Genomic DNA, 17,764 nt, shown 5'->3' on the forward strand with positions numbered 1-17,764 from the left:
ACAATGCTGGTCAGAGAGGAGGAGAGAGAGGCTCTTGCATGTGGTTCCATGTACACTCCCCTCTGTCCTTCTCCCAGGAGAGTCCCTGAAAGAGATTTGGTACCTACCGGCTTGGTCCTCAGTGTAGTACCAGTCAGGATTCTCAGGCTGGGTAAGTGTGCTACTGGTATTCTCTTCCGGATTATAATCCTCGTAGCTGTAGTCATACTGGTCAGGGGTCCAGTCTGCATGGTGGTAACAGGACAGAAGAAGAAATCCTAATCATTCTACTTAAATAGGTCAGCATTTTATTTAGTTGGACACCTTTTCCCCAAAGAATTCAAACTCCTGCAGGAAGAATCATGTGTCTCTCCAGTTCTGCACAGTGAGGGAAGTGGAAAGGAGGGCTCAGGCTTTGCATCTTTTCACTTGGGGGATGTTATGACCAGGCAAGGTGGTGTTGACATTTAGCAGGGTCATGAGCACCTGATTGGAAGTGAAGAGAAGAAGCCAAGTCCCAGCCTTCTACTCCCTTGACCTTGGATAAGCCAACTGTATTATCGAGTCTTGGTTTTCTCATCTTTGAACAGCAGGAAGAGGACTGGGACCTAGGACATCTACAGGGTCTTACATGGGGTCTGCCCGGGGTCAGATTACACTATACACTTGAGTGCCTGGTTGGCTTATCCTGTGAATAATATTTCTTGATGGGACTTCATTTGTCATCAAGTTGAATGAAATCAAAGAAAACTCATCATTTTCCTTTTGATCATGGCATCAAACTACTCCCAAGCAGTATCTACAGAGTCATTTTAACAGATAACATTTATTGAGCCTTTACTATGTACCATGCCCTGTGCTAAGCACTTCACATGCACCATCTAACTTCATTTTCATAAAAATCTAGGAGGTGTATTGTTCACTCTGAGTTGAGAAACCTGAGGCTGACAGAGATTGAGTAACTCGGCCAAGGTCACATAGCTACTAAAGGGCAGGATATGAACTATGGCAGTTTGTCTCCATGTAACCCCTAAATCTCACTAGTTCAACTGCAGCACTCAACTGCTTCAACTGGTGCCTTACATGGCCTCGGATACTCCCACACTTACCCTTGGGAAAATGTGTCCCACCATCCCCATTGAGTATCCAGCCTGCCCATTAGGAATTTCCCAAGGATAACCTTGTAAAAGTTTATGGATCTTGCCTATGGTTGTAAACCTTACACTAGACTGGTCATTGGGGAAAAAACAGGTATGTGTAAGGTTAGCTGGACGCAAGCTCTTTGCTCTCTGGGGCCTTGTGGGGAGATCCCGGTAGCTCTGTGGCTGGTACGTCCGTGGAAGTTTGGGATTTGAAGAAAGTCAGGTTGACTTTGCTCTCTCCAGCTGGCGGGAGTATGGCAAGTCGGCAAGTTGAAGCTGCAAGGAAGCTGTCCAGAGATGCATATGATAATGAGGCGGGAGCAAATGCAGATAGCTGACTTGAAAAGGCACTCCTACGGAGCCAGCTGATGGCTTGGAGGATGGCACTTTACCTAAGCCTGATTATCAACCACATTATCTTACTTGTGTCTCAGTCATTCTGTTAGAGTCTTTATCTCTCTGGCTTTTGAAAAATCGACTTTTGCACAATGGCTGTTTTATATTTCCCATTAAAATGGAACTAGCTTTTTATTTCTTTTTTGAATACGCCAACACTGGTTTCTTGCCAAAGTTTCACCTCATTTATCACAGTGTCAAGTCAAGACTCCCTTGGCTTGCTCATTATTTCTCCCGAACTGCTTTTCCCCACTATGAAAATGCTCCCAGGGGAGGCCACCTTTTTAGGGCTGAGGATCCAGGTTGAAGATAAGGCCATTGTCTTCCTGGAGCAAATAAAGTTTTCCTCCATCTAGCGTGATAAAGCAGAGAAAGAGAGGGAGAAAGTGAGAAAAAAAAAATGTTTTTCTGAGTTTGACATGAAAGATTTCAAACTGACATTTAGGAGAGACAATGGGGTTTGGTAATGAGATGATTGCATTGCTTAGTTATTTCTTTTTCTTTGGAGAGTTTATTTTTGTTTTTCCAACAGGCATTTATAGATAAGCGTCCTTTAGGTTGCTTCTGTAATTTCTCCCATCTCTCCCACAGGTTGGCAGTCAGATCGGCTAATCTTGACGAGGCCATTAAGAATTACTTCTTTTGCAGATATTTAGAAATGGGGAAGATTCTAATGTAGATGGTATGGTGTGACTTTTCCAGGTGACGAGGGATGAATGAAATGTCTGTTAGAGGATTTTGACTTGAATCCAGACCTATTAACAAGGTCTGCTCACCTCTCAGTGAAGCCAAAGAAGAAATAAAATACATAGGCTTTGAATCATATTCCTGCTAAGAAAGGCTTCCTATTCTCTAGTGGGCCGCAGTGGAGATGGATAGAGCCAGCAGAGCTCAGTGGCCCCAGATAGCCAGGGTGGAAGAAGCCAACTAGCCGGTGGATATGCAAGGAAAGTCACCAAGATCCTTTCCATTTGGGATGGGCTGCCATGTGATTTGAAGGTGCTTTATCAGAGCATCATCTGGGAGGGTTTCTCCACTTCCAGGCTTAAACCTTATTTTGTCTTTCCCATTATGTTGGCACTTAATCCTTTTGTCTGCATAAGTAACTTGTCTTGTGAACCTACAATGGACCAAGTGTTATGCCAGGTGCAGGATGGCATTGGGAATGGTGGAGAGTTATACAAATAAGAGTAGGATGTGGCCTTGTCCTCAAGGAAGCCTCCAGTCAAGGTTGGGTAGGGGATGAAAGCCAGCTAAGGAAGGAGATTAAAGAGCAGTGAAGAGGTGAGGGAGCTAGAAGTGACCAAGTCTAGGCCTGGTGCCCTCAAGTTCCACAGTGAAACTCTGCCTTGGTATGAGCCAATCTGACGACAAAAATAGCCCTTGATTATCCACCCCTCCCTGTACCCATACCCTTTGCAATGTGACTTTTCAGTTTCTCCCACCAAGAGATTGAGTCAGTTTCCCTGCCCTTGGTTCTGGGTTGGCCTTAGGACATGCTTTGGCCAATAGCATGTGTGACGGAAGGATGGTGTGCCAGCTCAGAGCCTGGGCCCCAAGAAGTCTTGCTCTCTCTTGACTCTCTCTCTCTCTCTCCGGATCCTGGACCCATGTGACTGCCATGTGAACAGTTCGGCCTATTCTGCAAGAGCGTGTGAGAACACGTGGACAACAGCTGGCCTAGTGGTCCTAGCTGAGGCCTCAGACACATAAGAAAGCCCAGTCAATATTCAGCAAGATAAGATGCCAGCCAATCTGCCAGCTTCTGCAGACACATGAGCAAGCCCAGTCAGGATCAACTGAGCCTGACGCAGCCCAGAAGAACTGCCCAGCTGAACCCAGCCAAGATTGTCAACCCAAAGAATTGTGACCTAAATACATGGTCAGTGGTTTAAGCTACTAAGTCTGGGGTAGTGTATTATGCAATAATAACAAACTGACACACAGGACTTGATTGACATTAGATTGCTAATGGGCTGAGAATTTTAGATACAAGAGCATTCCTCTGTGGCCCAGTTGGCTGGAGAGTTTTAAGTGTCATAGCTGGATCTCAGATGGCACCTCTATCTTGGGTATTTGGTCTATCTTATTTGTTTCCTCCAACTAGAGAGTTTCTTAAGAGGAAGGGCCATTTCCATTCCTCTTTTAGCCCCAGAGTGCCCAGCACAAAGCCCTACCTGTAGTTAATGTATGTGATTGACAGATTTATTTTTCCCTTAGTGGTCAAGCCTTTCTGCCTTCTGATTGGCCTGCATGCAGCTTTACTGGCCACAAAGATGGTGCCTGCTTAAAGCAGAGCAAATAGGGAATTTCAGTAAGAAACTGTGTGAGAAATGGGTCAAATGTACTTGGCAAAGAAAATACCTGATGAACTCTGTAGAAATCTAGAAACTCGTCCACATATTTTCCTGGGGAGAGAGGCACAGCAGCCTGACATACATTTTGGTGCCACTGGTAGATTGTAGAAAAACAGTTCAGGTTTAAACATAGATTATTTGTAAGTTTCTCTAGGCTACAGAAAAGGGAAGAGCTTTGGGAAAGAAAGGGGCAGGTGTTCGAGCATTTTCTATCAAGAATAAAAAGAAATTCTTGTGGGTTTGTCTAGTTTTCAGAGTCTGTTTCTAGAAATTATCATGAAGGATCATGAGAGTATCCTGAGTTAAGCCAAATTATCCTAATAATAGGTTATAATGTACTGAGTATTTTCTAAGTATCAGACACCAAACTAAATAAATGCGGTTGCCCACAATCTTACTTCACCCTAAAGCAACCCTATGGCATAGGTCCTATTTTGCAGATAAGGAAAAATGAAGGCCCAAGGAGATGACATCATAACCCAGGTCTACCTAACTCCAAGTCTTATTTGCCTTTTTACGATCCTGGAACCTCCTATAGGTTTGGGTTTCATGAAACTCCATGGGTTTTAGCTTTCAGGAAGTAACATGCATTGGGAAACCTTCTTAAGCTCATGTTCTGGGTCCCTTGACCAGGATTAACTCTGTCCACGTTCGGGGTCTCTCAGAAAATGGTCAGAGTTCCTGCGATGGGGGCTTTGCAGCTGCTCTGGTTAAGGAGCTTGCCAGATGTGTGGAACGGAATCAAACTCCCCGGAATGTCGCCCCTGTTGGCGTCATCCATCACTGTGGCACAGACGGCTCCTCTGAGGGCCTCCTCCAAACCCCAGCCCTGTCGGCCTGCATTTGACGCTTCCAATCTGGCTGGCGGGGCAGGCCCAGCAGAGACTCTCGCTGGCAGGCAGTAGGACAGCTGATGGATGGGCTCAGCCTGCATTGCTGGGCAGAGCCAAGCCAGCTTTGAAGAGGCATTTTCACAGGCCTGCTGGCTGTCGTGGCACCTGCTTTGGGGAGATGGGCAGTTGTGCTGTTTGCTGGCTACCTCCTCCACCACCCATTGGGGACTGTGGACTGGGCACCTTCTGCTCCAGCAAGGCCCTCACCGTGCGCTGTCTCCAGCGAGACCAACCAAAGAAGCAGCTTGTCCGTGGGCACGAGCATGGGGTCTCCTTCGCCACACTATTGTCTAGAGGCAGCAGGGAGCTGACAAATACCATCAAAGCACAACCCCTTTGAAAGGTTAAGTCAGATACTGAACAGGGATGTTTTTAAACTGAATCTCCTCTTTGCAAAAAGGCCCAACGTCTACATCTCAGCCCATTCCTCAGAGGCTATGACACCTCGAGATGGACTCTGGATCCCAGGAGCAGTCTGCTTCGGGGTCCGTTCGTTCATACACCAAACTGTCTGAAGCTGATGGCAGAGTTCTTGTAGGGCCCAGTCTCTTGAGAGCTAAATTCAATACTCTTCACTCCCTATAAGTGGTTTTTCAGCCTGTGCTTTAAAAGTCTCCAATGATGGGAAACTCATTACCTCCTGAGAAACCAATGGTCCATTCAGATTTCTGGACAACTCTGACGGCGAGAAAGTTCTTCCTGTTGGCAGATCAAATCTGACCCTGTAGCTCCCAGTCTGTTTGATTAAAGCTATAAATCTATGGGCACATAGGCTAACTCCACTCCCTTTCCATGGTCTCTGTTCAGTAGGGCCACTGCTTACAGTTGTTCGAGTTGTTCACTGCACAATTCCAGGGTGTCATGAACTCACTGAAGATGTCTCTTACAACTTTCTGGCAGCTGGCAGTAAAGTCAAGGGCCTTTGGGTCTTCTGCACTTCTTTTTCTTCCACTGTGTCACCCCATAGCTTCTATAGCCCAGTATCCCTGAAAATCAGACCCAAGGATCCCCTTCAGTGGTGCCTGGGCAGTTTGTGCTCAAGGCTGGGGAAGAGACCACCCTTCCAGCCCCTTGGTCTCAGCTCCTCCCTGGACTCCTTGCGTGGGTGGTGGTGTGGCCGTCAGCTAGGGGATAACTCTCTGAAATACGTGCCTTCGGAGGAACTGAACTATGTGTCATTGAATAGCCTTTGTGTTGGGGAAAGACACAGATTTTCTCAAAACCCCACACGCCATAACCATATACATTTCTCCTCAACTCCACAAATATCCGCTGAGCACCTGGGATAGAACGAAGACCTGGCCTTATCTTTCTGCCCATCCAGGGGTTTGCTGCTGGAGCATATTGACTGTCAAACTGAATTTGGCCCAGTTACTGCTATCTTTGTGCCAAATAAATCCTTGATTCAAGGTTCAGCTGTGGCCACAGCCTCTGTGTGTTGTCTGCCTGGCTACGGCGCTCCATGGGTGACCAGCCTGTATCTCTACCAGTGGGGATGTTGGCCTCTGGCCAGATGGAGTGGTGAGCAGAATTTTCTCCCCCGGGGCTCAGCGCTGCAAAGGGATACTCGAACCCAGAGCCAAAGGACCAGGAGTGGATGATGTGGAAGGGGTGGCCCTGCCTAGCCTGTGCACGCTGTGGGCACAAGGCTGAGGACACAGGAAAGGGAGACGATAGGAGAGCGAGTGTGTGAGACAGAGAGCCTGTGTGAAGATACAGGACCCGCCGGGTGGTAGACGCGTTCAGCCTGAGGAAGCAAACCATTTGGGCAGAGAGGACAATGGCAGAGGTGCTGGTGAGAGGGTATCACCAGGCCAGGTCAGCCTGGAGGCTGCCCTTCCACAGAAAGAGGTGGAGCGGATGGGTGTGGCACAGGGCTGGCCTGCCTGGAGCCAGGCATTGTTCCATCTCACCCTTGCTTTGCCTTGGCCTTTCACCTCATTTTAGCCTCCAATTCGCTGTGTGGCCAGGAGTAAGTTGCGTCCCCTCTCTGGGCCTCAGTTTCTTTATAAAATCAAGGGTTTTAACTACGTAGGCAGTATTTCCCTTGGGACCCTGAGCCGGGGCTCAGTGGTGTCCACAGGAAACTCAAAATTGTGTGAAGCATTATGGGTGCACACATTTTGAGGGCAAGTTCTCAAAGGTGCCTGTGACACCCTGGAACCAGTTGAACCCTGGGGTCCCTCCAACACTTCCATACTTAGGCCTCTTTTTCTCCAGCCCAGAACCAGCCTGGGATTGGTGGGAAGCCCCCAGGAGATCAGCGCACTCACCTGGGTCCAGGCTTTCCAATAAAGACATCAGGGAGAACTGAAAAACAAAACAACACAGCAGATCAGCGTTGAGATGGGGCTCGGCCGGGCGTGATCCTCAGGTGTCAGCCAGGGGAGACCGTACGGGGTGCAGGTGCACTGTGTGCTTTCTGATGGTTGTGGCTGGGATGGAGGTTGAAGGGAGGGGGACGGGGTCTGTTTGAAGATACACGCCCCCCCCACCACCTATGCACGCTGAGCACTGAAGCATTGTCCTTCTCCACAGCAGGGGGTCGTGTCCCTTGTCTGCCCCTGTCCTTGCTTTGGAACACGGCTGCCCAGGTACTGGCGTGCTCGTCAGTTGCAGTGAGTTTCATCTACTCCCTGCCTGATACGCATTGCTGCATTTCATCCTTATAACAGCGCTATGAAGAGGCTTGCACCAGCCTTGTTTACAGATGAGAAACTTTGGACTTGGAGGTCACGTAGCTGTGGTAGGATTTGGAATTCGTGCTGAAATCTAGGTGATTTCTTCAGGTGACAGTTCCTGGGGATTTGGGGATGAACAGATGCTTAAAACTCTCCAGTGGCTTCCCATTTTTCTTAGAATAGAATGCAAACACCTGCCATGATCTACAAACCTCCTCCCATACCCCTCCCTCCCATTGCCCCTTACTAAGCTTCAGCCACACCTGGCTTCAAAATGGCACAAGCTAAACTCCTCCCACCTCAGGGCCTTGGCAATTGTTGCTGCCTGGAAGCCCTCCTCCATGACCTTGGCTAGGTCTCAGTTTAAACGTCATCTTGCCTGAAATATCCCATCAATATGACATTTCCCTGTCCCCATTGTTTTGTCACTGTACTTGTTCATTCCCTCCATGATCCTTACTGCAGTGCATAGCTTTACATTTATTTATTTTCACGTCACCTGTCTCTCACATCAGACTCTGTCCTCCAGAAAGGCAGGGATTTTATCTGTTTTGTCATTGATGTATTACCCCATACCTAGCATAGAGCTTGGCACGTGGCATTCCTCAAAAAGATCTGCTGAATAAATAAGTAATGATATAAAGAGCTCCTTTAATATGCAGTACTCAACCCGGAAAAGAAAGTTTTACTCATTTAATACCTGGAGGACGCTCTTCCACTTTCATCAGGGGTCAGCAAAAAAGGGCTCTTGGACCAAGTCTAGCAGTTGTGTTTTTGTAAATAAAGTTTTACTGGAAAACAACCATGCCTGTTTGTTTATGGCTGCTTTTGTAGAGAGAAAGTACGACCCCAAATATTTATTATCTGACATTTCACAAAGTTTGCTGAACCCTGATTTAAAGAAATGAGAGTTCTACCACCAGACAGCTTTCCCTTTGGGTCTTGGCTGCCAGAAAGCTGAGATCAATGAGATACATCAAGCTAGGCAGTTTGGTATATTCGCTGCTTCTACCCTCTGCAGAATTTCTAATTTTCTGTTTTACTGTAGTCTTCGTTACATGATTTTGGGAAGTAGGTGGATGATAAATTAGGAAAGAAAAATAAAAAGAATAATGCATCCGAATACGATGTACTGAGGATGTTCAATATCAACAGATAGTATTCTTGGCAAAAATGCTTACCCTGAATTTATTCATGAGGAACATGACAGATTCAAATTGTGAGGTTCAAATTGCAGGACATTCTACAAAACACCTAGCCTAGCCTCCAGCAAAATGCCAACACCATAAAAGACAAAAAAAGATGGGAAGACTGTATTTTTAGTAAAGGACATGGCAACGAAATGCAGTGTGTGACTCTTAATTGGATCCCGGATTTAAAAACAATGGCAAAAAGGACATTGAGTGCTGTGGTTTGTGCTGACTTGGATATTTGTCCTCTCCAAACCTCATGCTGAAATTTGATCCCCAGTGTTGGAGGTGGGGCCTCAATGTTGGGTCATAGGGGTGAATCCATTACGAATGGATTAGTGTTCTCCCTCAGGGTAAGCAAGATTTCACTCTATTAGTTCCTAGGCGAGCTGGTTGTTAAAAAGAGCCTGGCACCTCCACCTCTCCCTCTTGCTTCCCCTCTTGCCATGTGATCTCTGCACACTGGCTCCCCTTTCCCTTCTGCCATGAGTGGAGGCAGCTTGAGGCCCTTTCCAAAAGCAGCTGCCCAATCCTGGACTTTCCAGCCCTCAGAAATCCAAGCCAAATAAACCTCTTTTTTAAAAAAATACGTCACCCAGGCTCAGGTATTCCTTCGTAGCAACACAAAATGGACTAAGACACTGAAACAAATGGGAAATTTTAATATAGACATATTAGACAGTACTATTGTGTCAATGTTGACTTTCTTGAGAGTAAACAATGGCATTGCAGTTCTGTAGGAAAATGTACTTATTCTTAAGAGACGGTGGCCAGGTGTGGTGGCTCATGCCTGTAATCCCAGCACATTGGGAGGCTGAGGTGGGCAGATCATGAGGTCAGGAGATCAAGACCATCCTGGCTAACAGTAAAACCCTGTCTCCACTAAAAATACAAAAAATTAGCCGGGCGTGGTGGCGGGAGCCTGTAGTCCCAGCTACTTCGGAAGCTGAGGCAGGAGAATGGCGTGAACCTGGGAGGCGGAGCTTGCAGTGAGCTGAGATTGTGCCACTGCACTCCAGCCTGGGTGACAGAGAGAGACTCTGTCTAAAAAAAAAAAAAAAAAAAAAGAGAGACGCTTGGTGAAGTATTTAGAGTGATATCTGCAATTTACTTGCAAATGATTCAGCAAACAAACAAAGAAAACAACTATACACACACACAGGAGAATGAGAGACACAGCAACTATAATGACATTTTAACAATTGTGGCATCTATCTGGATGAAGAATATTCATTGCATGATTCTTCCCACTTTCCTGTAGGTTTGAAAAATTACAAAATAACATGTTGGTGAGGGGAAAGGAATGCAAAAAAAGGAAGAGAGGCCATTTGTTATCTGGGACTGTGCCTCTGTCCAATGACTTCCTGGCTAACCACCTCCCCCACACCCTGTTTCTGCAGGCAGTGAGATGGGACAGGTGTTCTGTTTTGGGGCTGAGGGTGGGGGTTGGTACTGGGGAGGCCTGGCAGAGGAAGGGCAGCTCAGGCCTTAGGGGTGCTCCTGGACCTAGGGTGCTTGAACAAGGATTGGCAGAGATGGGTGTCTCTGGGGGGTGAGTGCCAGAGAGGTGCCATGAGGGGACCCTAATATGGTTTGGCTGTGTCTCCACCCAAATCTTATCTTGAACCATAGCTCCCATAATCCCCATGTGTCATGGGAGGGACCATGTGGGAGGTAATTGAATCATGGGGGCATGTTTTTCCCATGCTGTTCTCATGATAGTAATTAAGTCTTATGAGATCTGATGGTTTTATACAGGGCAGTTCCCCTGCACACACTGTCTTGCCTGCCACCATGTAAGACGTGTCTTTTACCTTCTGCCATGACTGTGAGGCCTCCCCAGCCATGTGGAACTGCGAGTCTATTAAACCTCTTTTTCTTTATAAATTACCCAGTCTCGGGTATGTCTTTATTAGAAGCATGAGAATGGACTAATACACTAAGACCTCAAGGACAAAGGTTACCCCTCCTTCAATCTCATCCTCATCACCTCCAGTCATCTGGGCCTTAGTCCTGGTCCTTTCTCCCTGCTGTGCCTTTCTCAGGGCAGGGCCCGTCTGTCTAGACCTGTCTCCACCCAGTCCTGAGGAGATTCCCTACAAATTCTTCTCTTTGAATTGCATAGGATGGGCCATGCCCTAAGAAGTGGGCAGAAGACTTTGAGGGACATCCTTCCTCAAGGTCCAGCATGGAAGGGCCCCTCCAGGATCTGCACCTGGGCCGGCGTTGCACATCCTGGCTCCAGCTGGAGCCTGAGGGACAGCCGGGTGCCATGCTACCTACAGCCAGCAGGTGGCAGACGTGTCCTTCCTAGGAGCTGGCGCTGGTAGGGAAACCAAACAAAAAGAAAGCCGAGACTTCCTGGGCTGGGCTTTCAGGGAGCCTGAAGCTAATGTAGGGCTTGGGCTGCCTGTCAGGGGGTCGCCGGAATCTGAAGCAAGTCACTCATTTTGTGACCCACAGTGTCCACCCACAGAGAGGGGCCGTGGTGCAATGTGGAAACCGGTAGCCCCAGCACCGGGCTGGATATTTGGGGACCACATGGGAAAGTCCCGGCTGATAGTGGATTACTTATGCCTGTATCCGGATCCCTGAAGCTAACCTGGATGATGGCAGGTGGGAAGGGTGGACACAGTATTTGCCTCCTTTCATTCCATCATTCCCTTAACTCTTACCCCAGAGACAAGGAAAGAAGAACCCTTACTCCTGGGACTTGCACATCCAAAGAGAAAGATCGATGCAAGAGTAGGAGGAAGAGATAACTAAGAAGCAGAAAACTGTGATGTCAGTTCACATTCCTTTAGAGCTGACAATGTGCCATCAGTTGTGCTAAATATTTTGCGTGCATTTTGTCTTGTTTGTTGCACACAATACTTCATAATTTAGGTGTTATGATTAGGTCCATTTTAGAGGTGAGAAAACTGATGTTTTCAGATATTAAGTTGTCTACAATAACTTAACTAGAAAATGCTGGAGCCCGGACAGGAGAGCGTCGCTCTCACATCAGAGTCCTTGCTCTTAGACACCATTGCCGTGAGGGACCAGGAAGCTGCCACGTGTACATAGTAATAAAGCGAGGATGGAGGAGAAAGAAACAGAAAAGCTCGTTAACCTTAAGAGAGGCAGGTGTTGAGCTAGGTTCAAAATCAGGGGCACTGTTCTTGGAACGCTTTATAAAAAGGCCTATCTGTGGGCCGGGCGCGGTGGCTCACGCCTGTAATCCCAACATTTTGGGAGGCGGAGGTGGGCAGATCACTTGAGGCCAGGAGTTGGAGACCAGCTTGGCCAACATGGCAAAACCCCATCTCTACTAAAAATACGAAAATTAGCCAGGCACGGTGGCAGGCGCCTGTAATCCCAGCTACTCGTGTGGCTAAGGCACAAGAATCACTTGAACCTGGGAAGTGGAGGTTGCAGTGAGCTGAGATTGTGCCACTGCACTTCAGCCTGGGTGACAGAGTGAGACTGTCATAAAAAAAAAAAAAAAAAAAAAAAAAAGCTTGTCTAATCTGGCCTAGGCCTGGCAGGCCACACAGAGGGCCTACTCAGCCCAAGTGACAGCTGGAGAAAGTACAAAAGTCAGATTGAGCCTCAACCAGCCTCCTACTGCGGTAAATACATCTTAACAAACATCTCCACCCAGATAAAAAGGCATGTAAGCCACTGCTCACTTCTCCCACCACATCCATTCCTAGTTTCAACAGGGCCAAAATAGCACATGGTCCCAGCTGAGCCATCTTCTCTTAGAGGGTGGACGCTGCTGCTTCCGCACATGGTAAAGTAGCTGCTTTGTAATATATTTAGAAAGACCATTCTAGATCCAACTACTGTTTCTTCTACTCCACACTTGGGATTTCTCAATGGATCCCTGGCTTAGGACACTGACCTCAAGGTTAACAGCAGGCCCTTAGCAATGTTAAAATGCCTAAACCACCAGAGTCTCAAAGTCTGGTGTTCTCCCAGGTTAAGGCTGGTTAGTGAGGAAGGCAGGGAGAGAAGGATCCCGTGTCTCTGAGTCTTATTGATTTACAGTGTAATCTCCTTGGTTGTGGGGTGCACATACATATAATCTATTTTGTCCTATCTTTAATCCAGTGATTATTTCAACTAAGATTCTTCCTGTGCCTTCCAGAATTCCAAAACTTCTGGAAGACAAAACAGAAAGCCTAAAAGTCTAAGTTGATGTGTTCCGGGAATTCACTGGTAGAAAATGTTCTCAGAGGGATTAGGAGGCAGTGACGGGGGAGATGGGGCCAGAATTGTCTTTCGGGGAAAGAGGCTCAGCTCAGAATGAACTAAGAGCAGAGAAATCTTCTGCTTGCTGGGTAAAAGGCTGGGACTCTAATCACACCATCCCTTCCTCCTTGCATGTTCTACCCTATGCCTGGTGGTACTCCACATGTTGCCAACCACCAAGGAGGGACTGCGTTACTCCCAAGGGCAGCTGGGGAGGAGAGACTAGAGACACTATGGCCATGGTTAAGGTTTGCAACCGCTGAACTGGAAGGTGGACAGGGACAAGTGTGCATAGTTCAGCAGGGCCAGTCCCCCTGCTGGGCAAAGAGCTCAAGGCCAGAGCGAGTAGTGGAGGTGGCAGAGGGCAGAGGCCGCCAGTGCCCAGGCCAAGTCCTGCCTCATGTTGTTCTTCTCTGGCTCCTGCTACAAAGATAAGCGACATCATTTCAGCCTGAGTTGAAATCATCACTGGATTAAAGATAGGACAAAATAGACTAGATGTATACACTCCCCACCTCCAAGAAGATTACACTATAAATCAGTAGGATTCACAGACACGGGCTCCTTCTCTCTCTGCCCCTTCCTGACTTTCTGTCTAACCAACTTTATCCTAGAAGACACCAAGATGAGCAGTTGTGCCAAGCCACTCAGTCCTTTTATTTGAAAATTGCGGTAACATATACAGAACCTCATGTTTATCGTTTTGACCATTTGTAAGTGTGCCATTCAGTGATACTAATTACATTCACAATGCTGTGTACCCATCACCACGCTCTAATCCCCGAACTTTTTCATCATCCCCAACATAGACTGTACTCGTTGAACAGAAATGCCTCCTTCTTCTCCCTCAGCCCTGCTAATCTCTAGCCTATTTTCTGTCTGCGCATTTGGCAATTCTAAGTATCTCATGGAAGCGGGATCCTACAATATTTGTCATTCTGGGACTGCCTTTATTTCACTGTGCGTCATGTTTCCAAGGTCTTCTAGGTAGCATGTATCAAACTTTCCTTCCTTTTTACAGCTAAATAGTATTCCATCGTCTCCATCTATCTAAACACATGTTGTTTATGCATTCATCTCTTGATAGACATGGGTCATTTACACCTTTTGGCAATTGTGAATAATGCTGCTGTGAACATTGGTGTACAGCTTTCTGTTCGTCTCTGCTTTCAGTTCTTTTAGATATGTGCTTAGATGTGGAATTGCTGGGTCCTAGAGTAGTTCTACGTTTAACTTTGTCGGGGACCGCCATACTGTTTTCCACAGTGGCCACACCATTCTACATACCTACCAGTAAGAGTTCCAATTTCTCCACATTGTCACCCACACTTGTTATTCCCCATTCTTGAAAATGATAGCCATCCTAACAGATATGAAGGGAGCCATCCTAATAGGTGTGAAGTGGTGCCACTCCGTCCCTTCGTAGGCACAGGAATCTTGCCCTTCTTGCTTTTGCACACGTTGTTCAATGCCGTCTCAAGACTGGCAGGTTCACGGCAGCTTTGCTTTCACCTGAAGCTCAGGGCAAGGGGGCAAAGACTCTCAGGGGGAAATGTGGAAGCCGAAGGAGAAGGCGCTGGCCAGCAGTGCCTGTGGATGGTTTCCTTCCTGGATACCTGGGTGAAGCTGTTCACCAGACCACAGTGATGAGCCAGGAGCCACTGTAGAGAGGAACTGGCTTAGACCCTTCATCTGCAGAGGAGGAAGCTGAGGCCCAGCATGGTGAAGTGGCTTCACCACGGACAAGGACAAGGATGCACTGGGGCAGGGGAGGGACTCAAGCTCGGGTCTCCTAGCTCCGACACTGGTCACCTGTGCCTGGCTCAGAGGGACACTGTGCAGCTTCCCTGCTCTAAAGCCCAGAGCTGGCCAGTCAGACCCTGCCCAGCTAAGGGCTGAGCTGCAGCTTCCTGTGACAGTGGCAGGCAGAGATGGGACGGGGTAAGGGGCAGAAAGAGAAGAGACCCATTTGTACATCCGGGGAATTTCCATTTTAAAGACATTGGTTCTTAAACCTCAATGTGCGTAAGAATTGTCTGGGCAGCTTGATAAAAATACAGATCCCTGGGGCCCATCTGCAGAGGTTGTGTGTCCATGGGTCTGAGGTGGGCCGGGAACACAACATCCGTGTTCCACCAGTGCCCAGGCAACTCTGCCCTTGGCCACATTTTGGTTATACCAACTTCTCTTGGACGTGAAGCTTCTGTCTGAGGGGACTCAGGGCCTATCTCTGCTCCTGTGCAAGTTGTTGAGTTTCTCTGTGCCTCAGTTTCTCCAATTATAAAAGTAAGACTTCCCTCTCCCAATTCCAGTGTTTTATTCAAGGAGCTTTGGCTGCTCAGGAGGAGAATGGCATTTGCAATGATTACTCTGCAGGTGAGACTTGGTGAGAAATACCTTGAACAAATGGCTCATCCCAGGGACTTGGGGCAAACAGATGGTGGTGGAGGGGAGCTTTGAAGGTTAGGGAGTGAGGCCATCCAAGACGAGGAGACTGGGTAAAAATTCTGCATCTGATAATGCTCTTGGAAGACTTTTTAAAAGGTAAGCAAAGGCCAGGCGCAGTGGCTCACGCCTGTAATCCCAACACTTTGGGAGGCCAGAGCAGGTGGATCACTTGAGGTCAGGAGTTTGAGACCAGCCTGGCCAGGATGGTGAAACCCTGTGTCTACCAAGAATACAAAAATTATCTGGGCATGGTGGAGGGTGCCTGTAATCCCAGCTACTTGGGAGGCTGAGTCAGGAGAATCGCTTTAACCTGGGAGGCAGAGGTTGCATTGAACCAAGATCGCACCATTGCACTCCAGCCTGAGCAACAGAGTAAGACTTTATCTTAAAAAAAAAAAAAAAAAAAAAATTAAGACAAGCAAGTGGACAAAATGAAAGCGCAGCTGAGAGTGGGACCTGCCTTATATAAGCACAAGCCCCCACATTGCCCTTTTTGGTCAATCAGCCCCAGCAAATAACCCAGGACTTCAGGAAGGTAACTCCCCCACTGGGCATCAGCGCCACCTCTGCTGAAGCTGTGCTCACTCCTGCACTTTCCAAGACATCAGATGTGAGCCACTGGGGGTACCTGAGTTGATTGAGGTGGTGCCTAGCGAGGACGTGAAATAACAGCATTAGAATAAAACAGAAACAGCGTGAGAAAGTCTTTCTTTTCTCAGGTTGGCTGTCCTTCCAATCCCACCAGGGGGAAGGACTAGGGGGTGCTGGTGTCTCTATCCTCTGCCTCCTGCTGATCTTTCCTCTAAGGAGGAGAAAGCTCCTTCAGGCTCAGAGCTTTAGCATGTCACCAGCAGCCAGCTAGAATTCAACGACATCACTTCGCTTTTTTTGTAGTAATGACAATTTCCTTTAGAACGAAATCAATTTAGAGAAAAGGTGAGTCTTTAACAAAAGTATTAAGAAACTAATTTGGGCATTGGCAGAATTTCTGAAGATGGCTTCATTCATGACTGAAGTTTTGAAAACACTGAATGAACTGGTTTGCTAGCTGGCAAGACTCGATCCTTGTGATGTTGGAAAGCAAAGCTTCGGGGCTACTGAGGGACCGTCCAGGTGGGAGTGACTTTGTCTCCTGCTGGAAGCTGGAGTCTCAGGCTGCTGCCCATTTTGACACCTTTGATACCACACGGAATGGTCTTGTTTGTCTTTGGGTGGTGCCAGGCATGATGATCTCAACCACAGTGCTTATGAGCAAAGAACTTGGCGTTGGACAGACCTTGAATCCCAGAACTGTAACCTCCCAGAGGTGCCATCTTGGGTAGACGATTTAACTGCTCTATGCTTAGTTTCTTGTCTATGAAATGAGAATGACATTGGTCCCTGCCTCATAGGGTTTGGGGGAAGCTTAAATGAGATAATAAACATAAAGCATGCCTCATCTGGTACAGGTAAAGACTTCATAAATGGTTGCTGCTACTATTAATTATTGTGATTACTCTTACTGTGATTATTATTAGCCGCTGTTGTCAGTGAGTTCGTTTTGTTTTCTCAGAGTGCACCCCTGCAGGAAGGGCCGACTGAGGAGAACTTACTCAGCGTCAACTTTTCCTGGAACTTGTTTGCGGGTCACAGGCATGGCGCACCAACTCCCTCCCCCCACCATTTTTCCTGGGATCGTTGCCAAGTCTTAAGCCAGGAAACCTTGTTATATTAATTATGAAGAAAAAGCATGTTTTATTTAAAATCCCGGCTGCCGAATATTCTGCCATGCTGTTTCTCTGTGACAGCAGAATTGATCTTGCATTTAGGAAACTCTAATGAATTTAAAATATAAATATACCTGTGCCTATATACGCGTGTGATTTCCCGCGACCTGATTTCCCTAAATACCAGTGTACACTGCTAAAGGTAATGAGTTGGACTTGCCCTTCCGATCAGTTAAAAAAAAAAATCTATGAGAATTTGCAGTGAAATTCAGTCCCTCCCCTTTCTCTAAGACTGTGTAGATGGCAGTAAGAGGGAGGAATGCCTCTTCAGTCTCTACTAGGCCCGAAAGAGACCGGCATTCTGGAGGCTTTGAAAAGAGTGGCTCCCATCTTCCTATCCAAGGCCTTGTTTGGTCCTGGAGCCCATGCAGGTGTGGATGCTTGAATTAATCGGATGCTGAGCCTGGTCACTTGCCCATCTCATACTGGCTCCGATAAGTCAATATCCACAGCATTTCTGAGCAATAGCCAGAGAAGTGCACTAAGGCAGAACCAGGCAGACAATGCACACTGGTCAAGAGGAAGGCTTCTAGATAGTATGGGGGCCAGGCATGATGTCTCACACCTGTCATCTCAGCACTTTGAGAGGCCAAGGCAAGAGGATCATTTAAGGTCAGGAGTTCGATACCAGCCTGTGGAACATAGCAAAAACCAGTCTCTACAAAAAAAAAAAAAA

General features: G+C 47.3%; 1 protein-coding gene across 2 annotated transcripts in view; it reads right to left on the reverse strand.

The window, feature by feature from the left end:
• Positions 1–17,764, reverse strand: part of HABP2 (hyaluronan binding protein 2) — a 37,831-nt gene that overhangs the window by 14,057 nt on the left and 6,010 nt on the right. For both annotated transcript variants that reach the window (XM_011967519.1, XM_011967518.1), the window contains exons 2-3: positions 7,041–7,077; positions 108–224 (exon numbers count right to left, since the gene is read on the reverse strand). In XM_011967519.1, the coding sequence (XP_011822909.1) occupies positions 108–224; positions 7,041–7,068 (145 nt within the window). In that variant the 5' untranslated portion in view covers positions 7,069–7,077. The remainder of the gene's footprint in view (positions 1–107; positions 225–7,040; positions 7,078–17,764) is intronic.

Source organism: Mandrillus leucophaeus, unplaced genomic scaffold, assembly GCF_000951045.1.
Source record: "Mandrillus leucophaeus isolate KB7577 unplaced genomic scaffold, Mleu.le_1.0 Scaffold80, whole genome shotgun sequence".
Taxonomy (NCBI): domain Eukaryota; kingdom Metazoa; phylum Chordata; class Mammalia; order Primates; family Cercopithecidae; genus Mandrillus; species Mandrillus leucophaeus.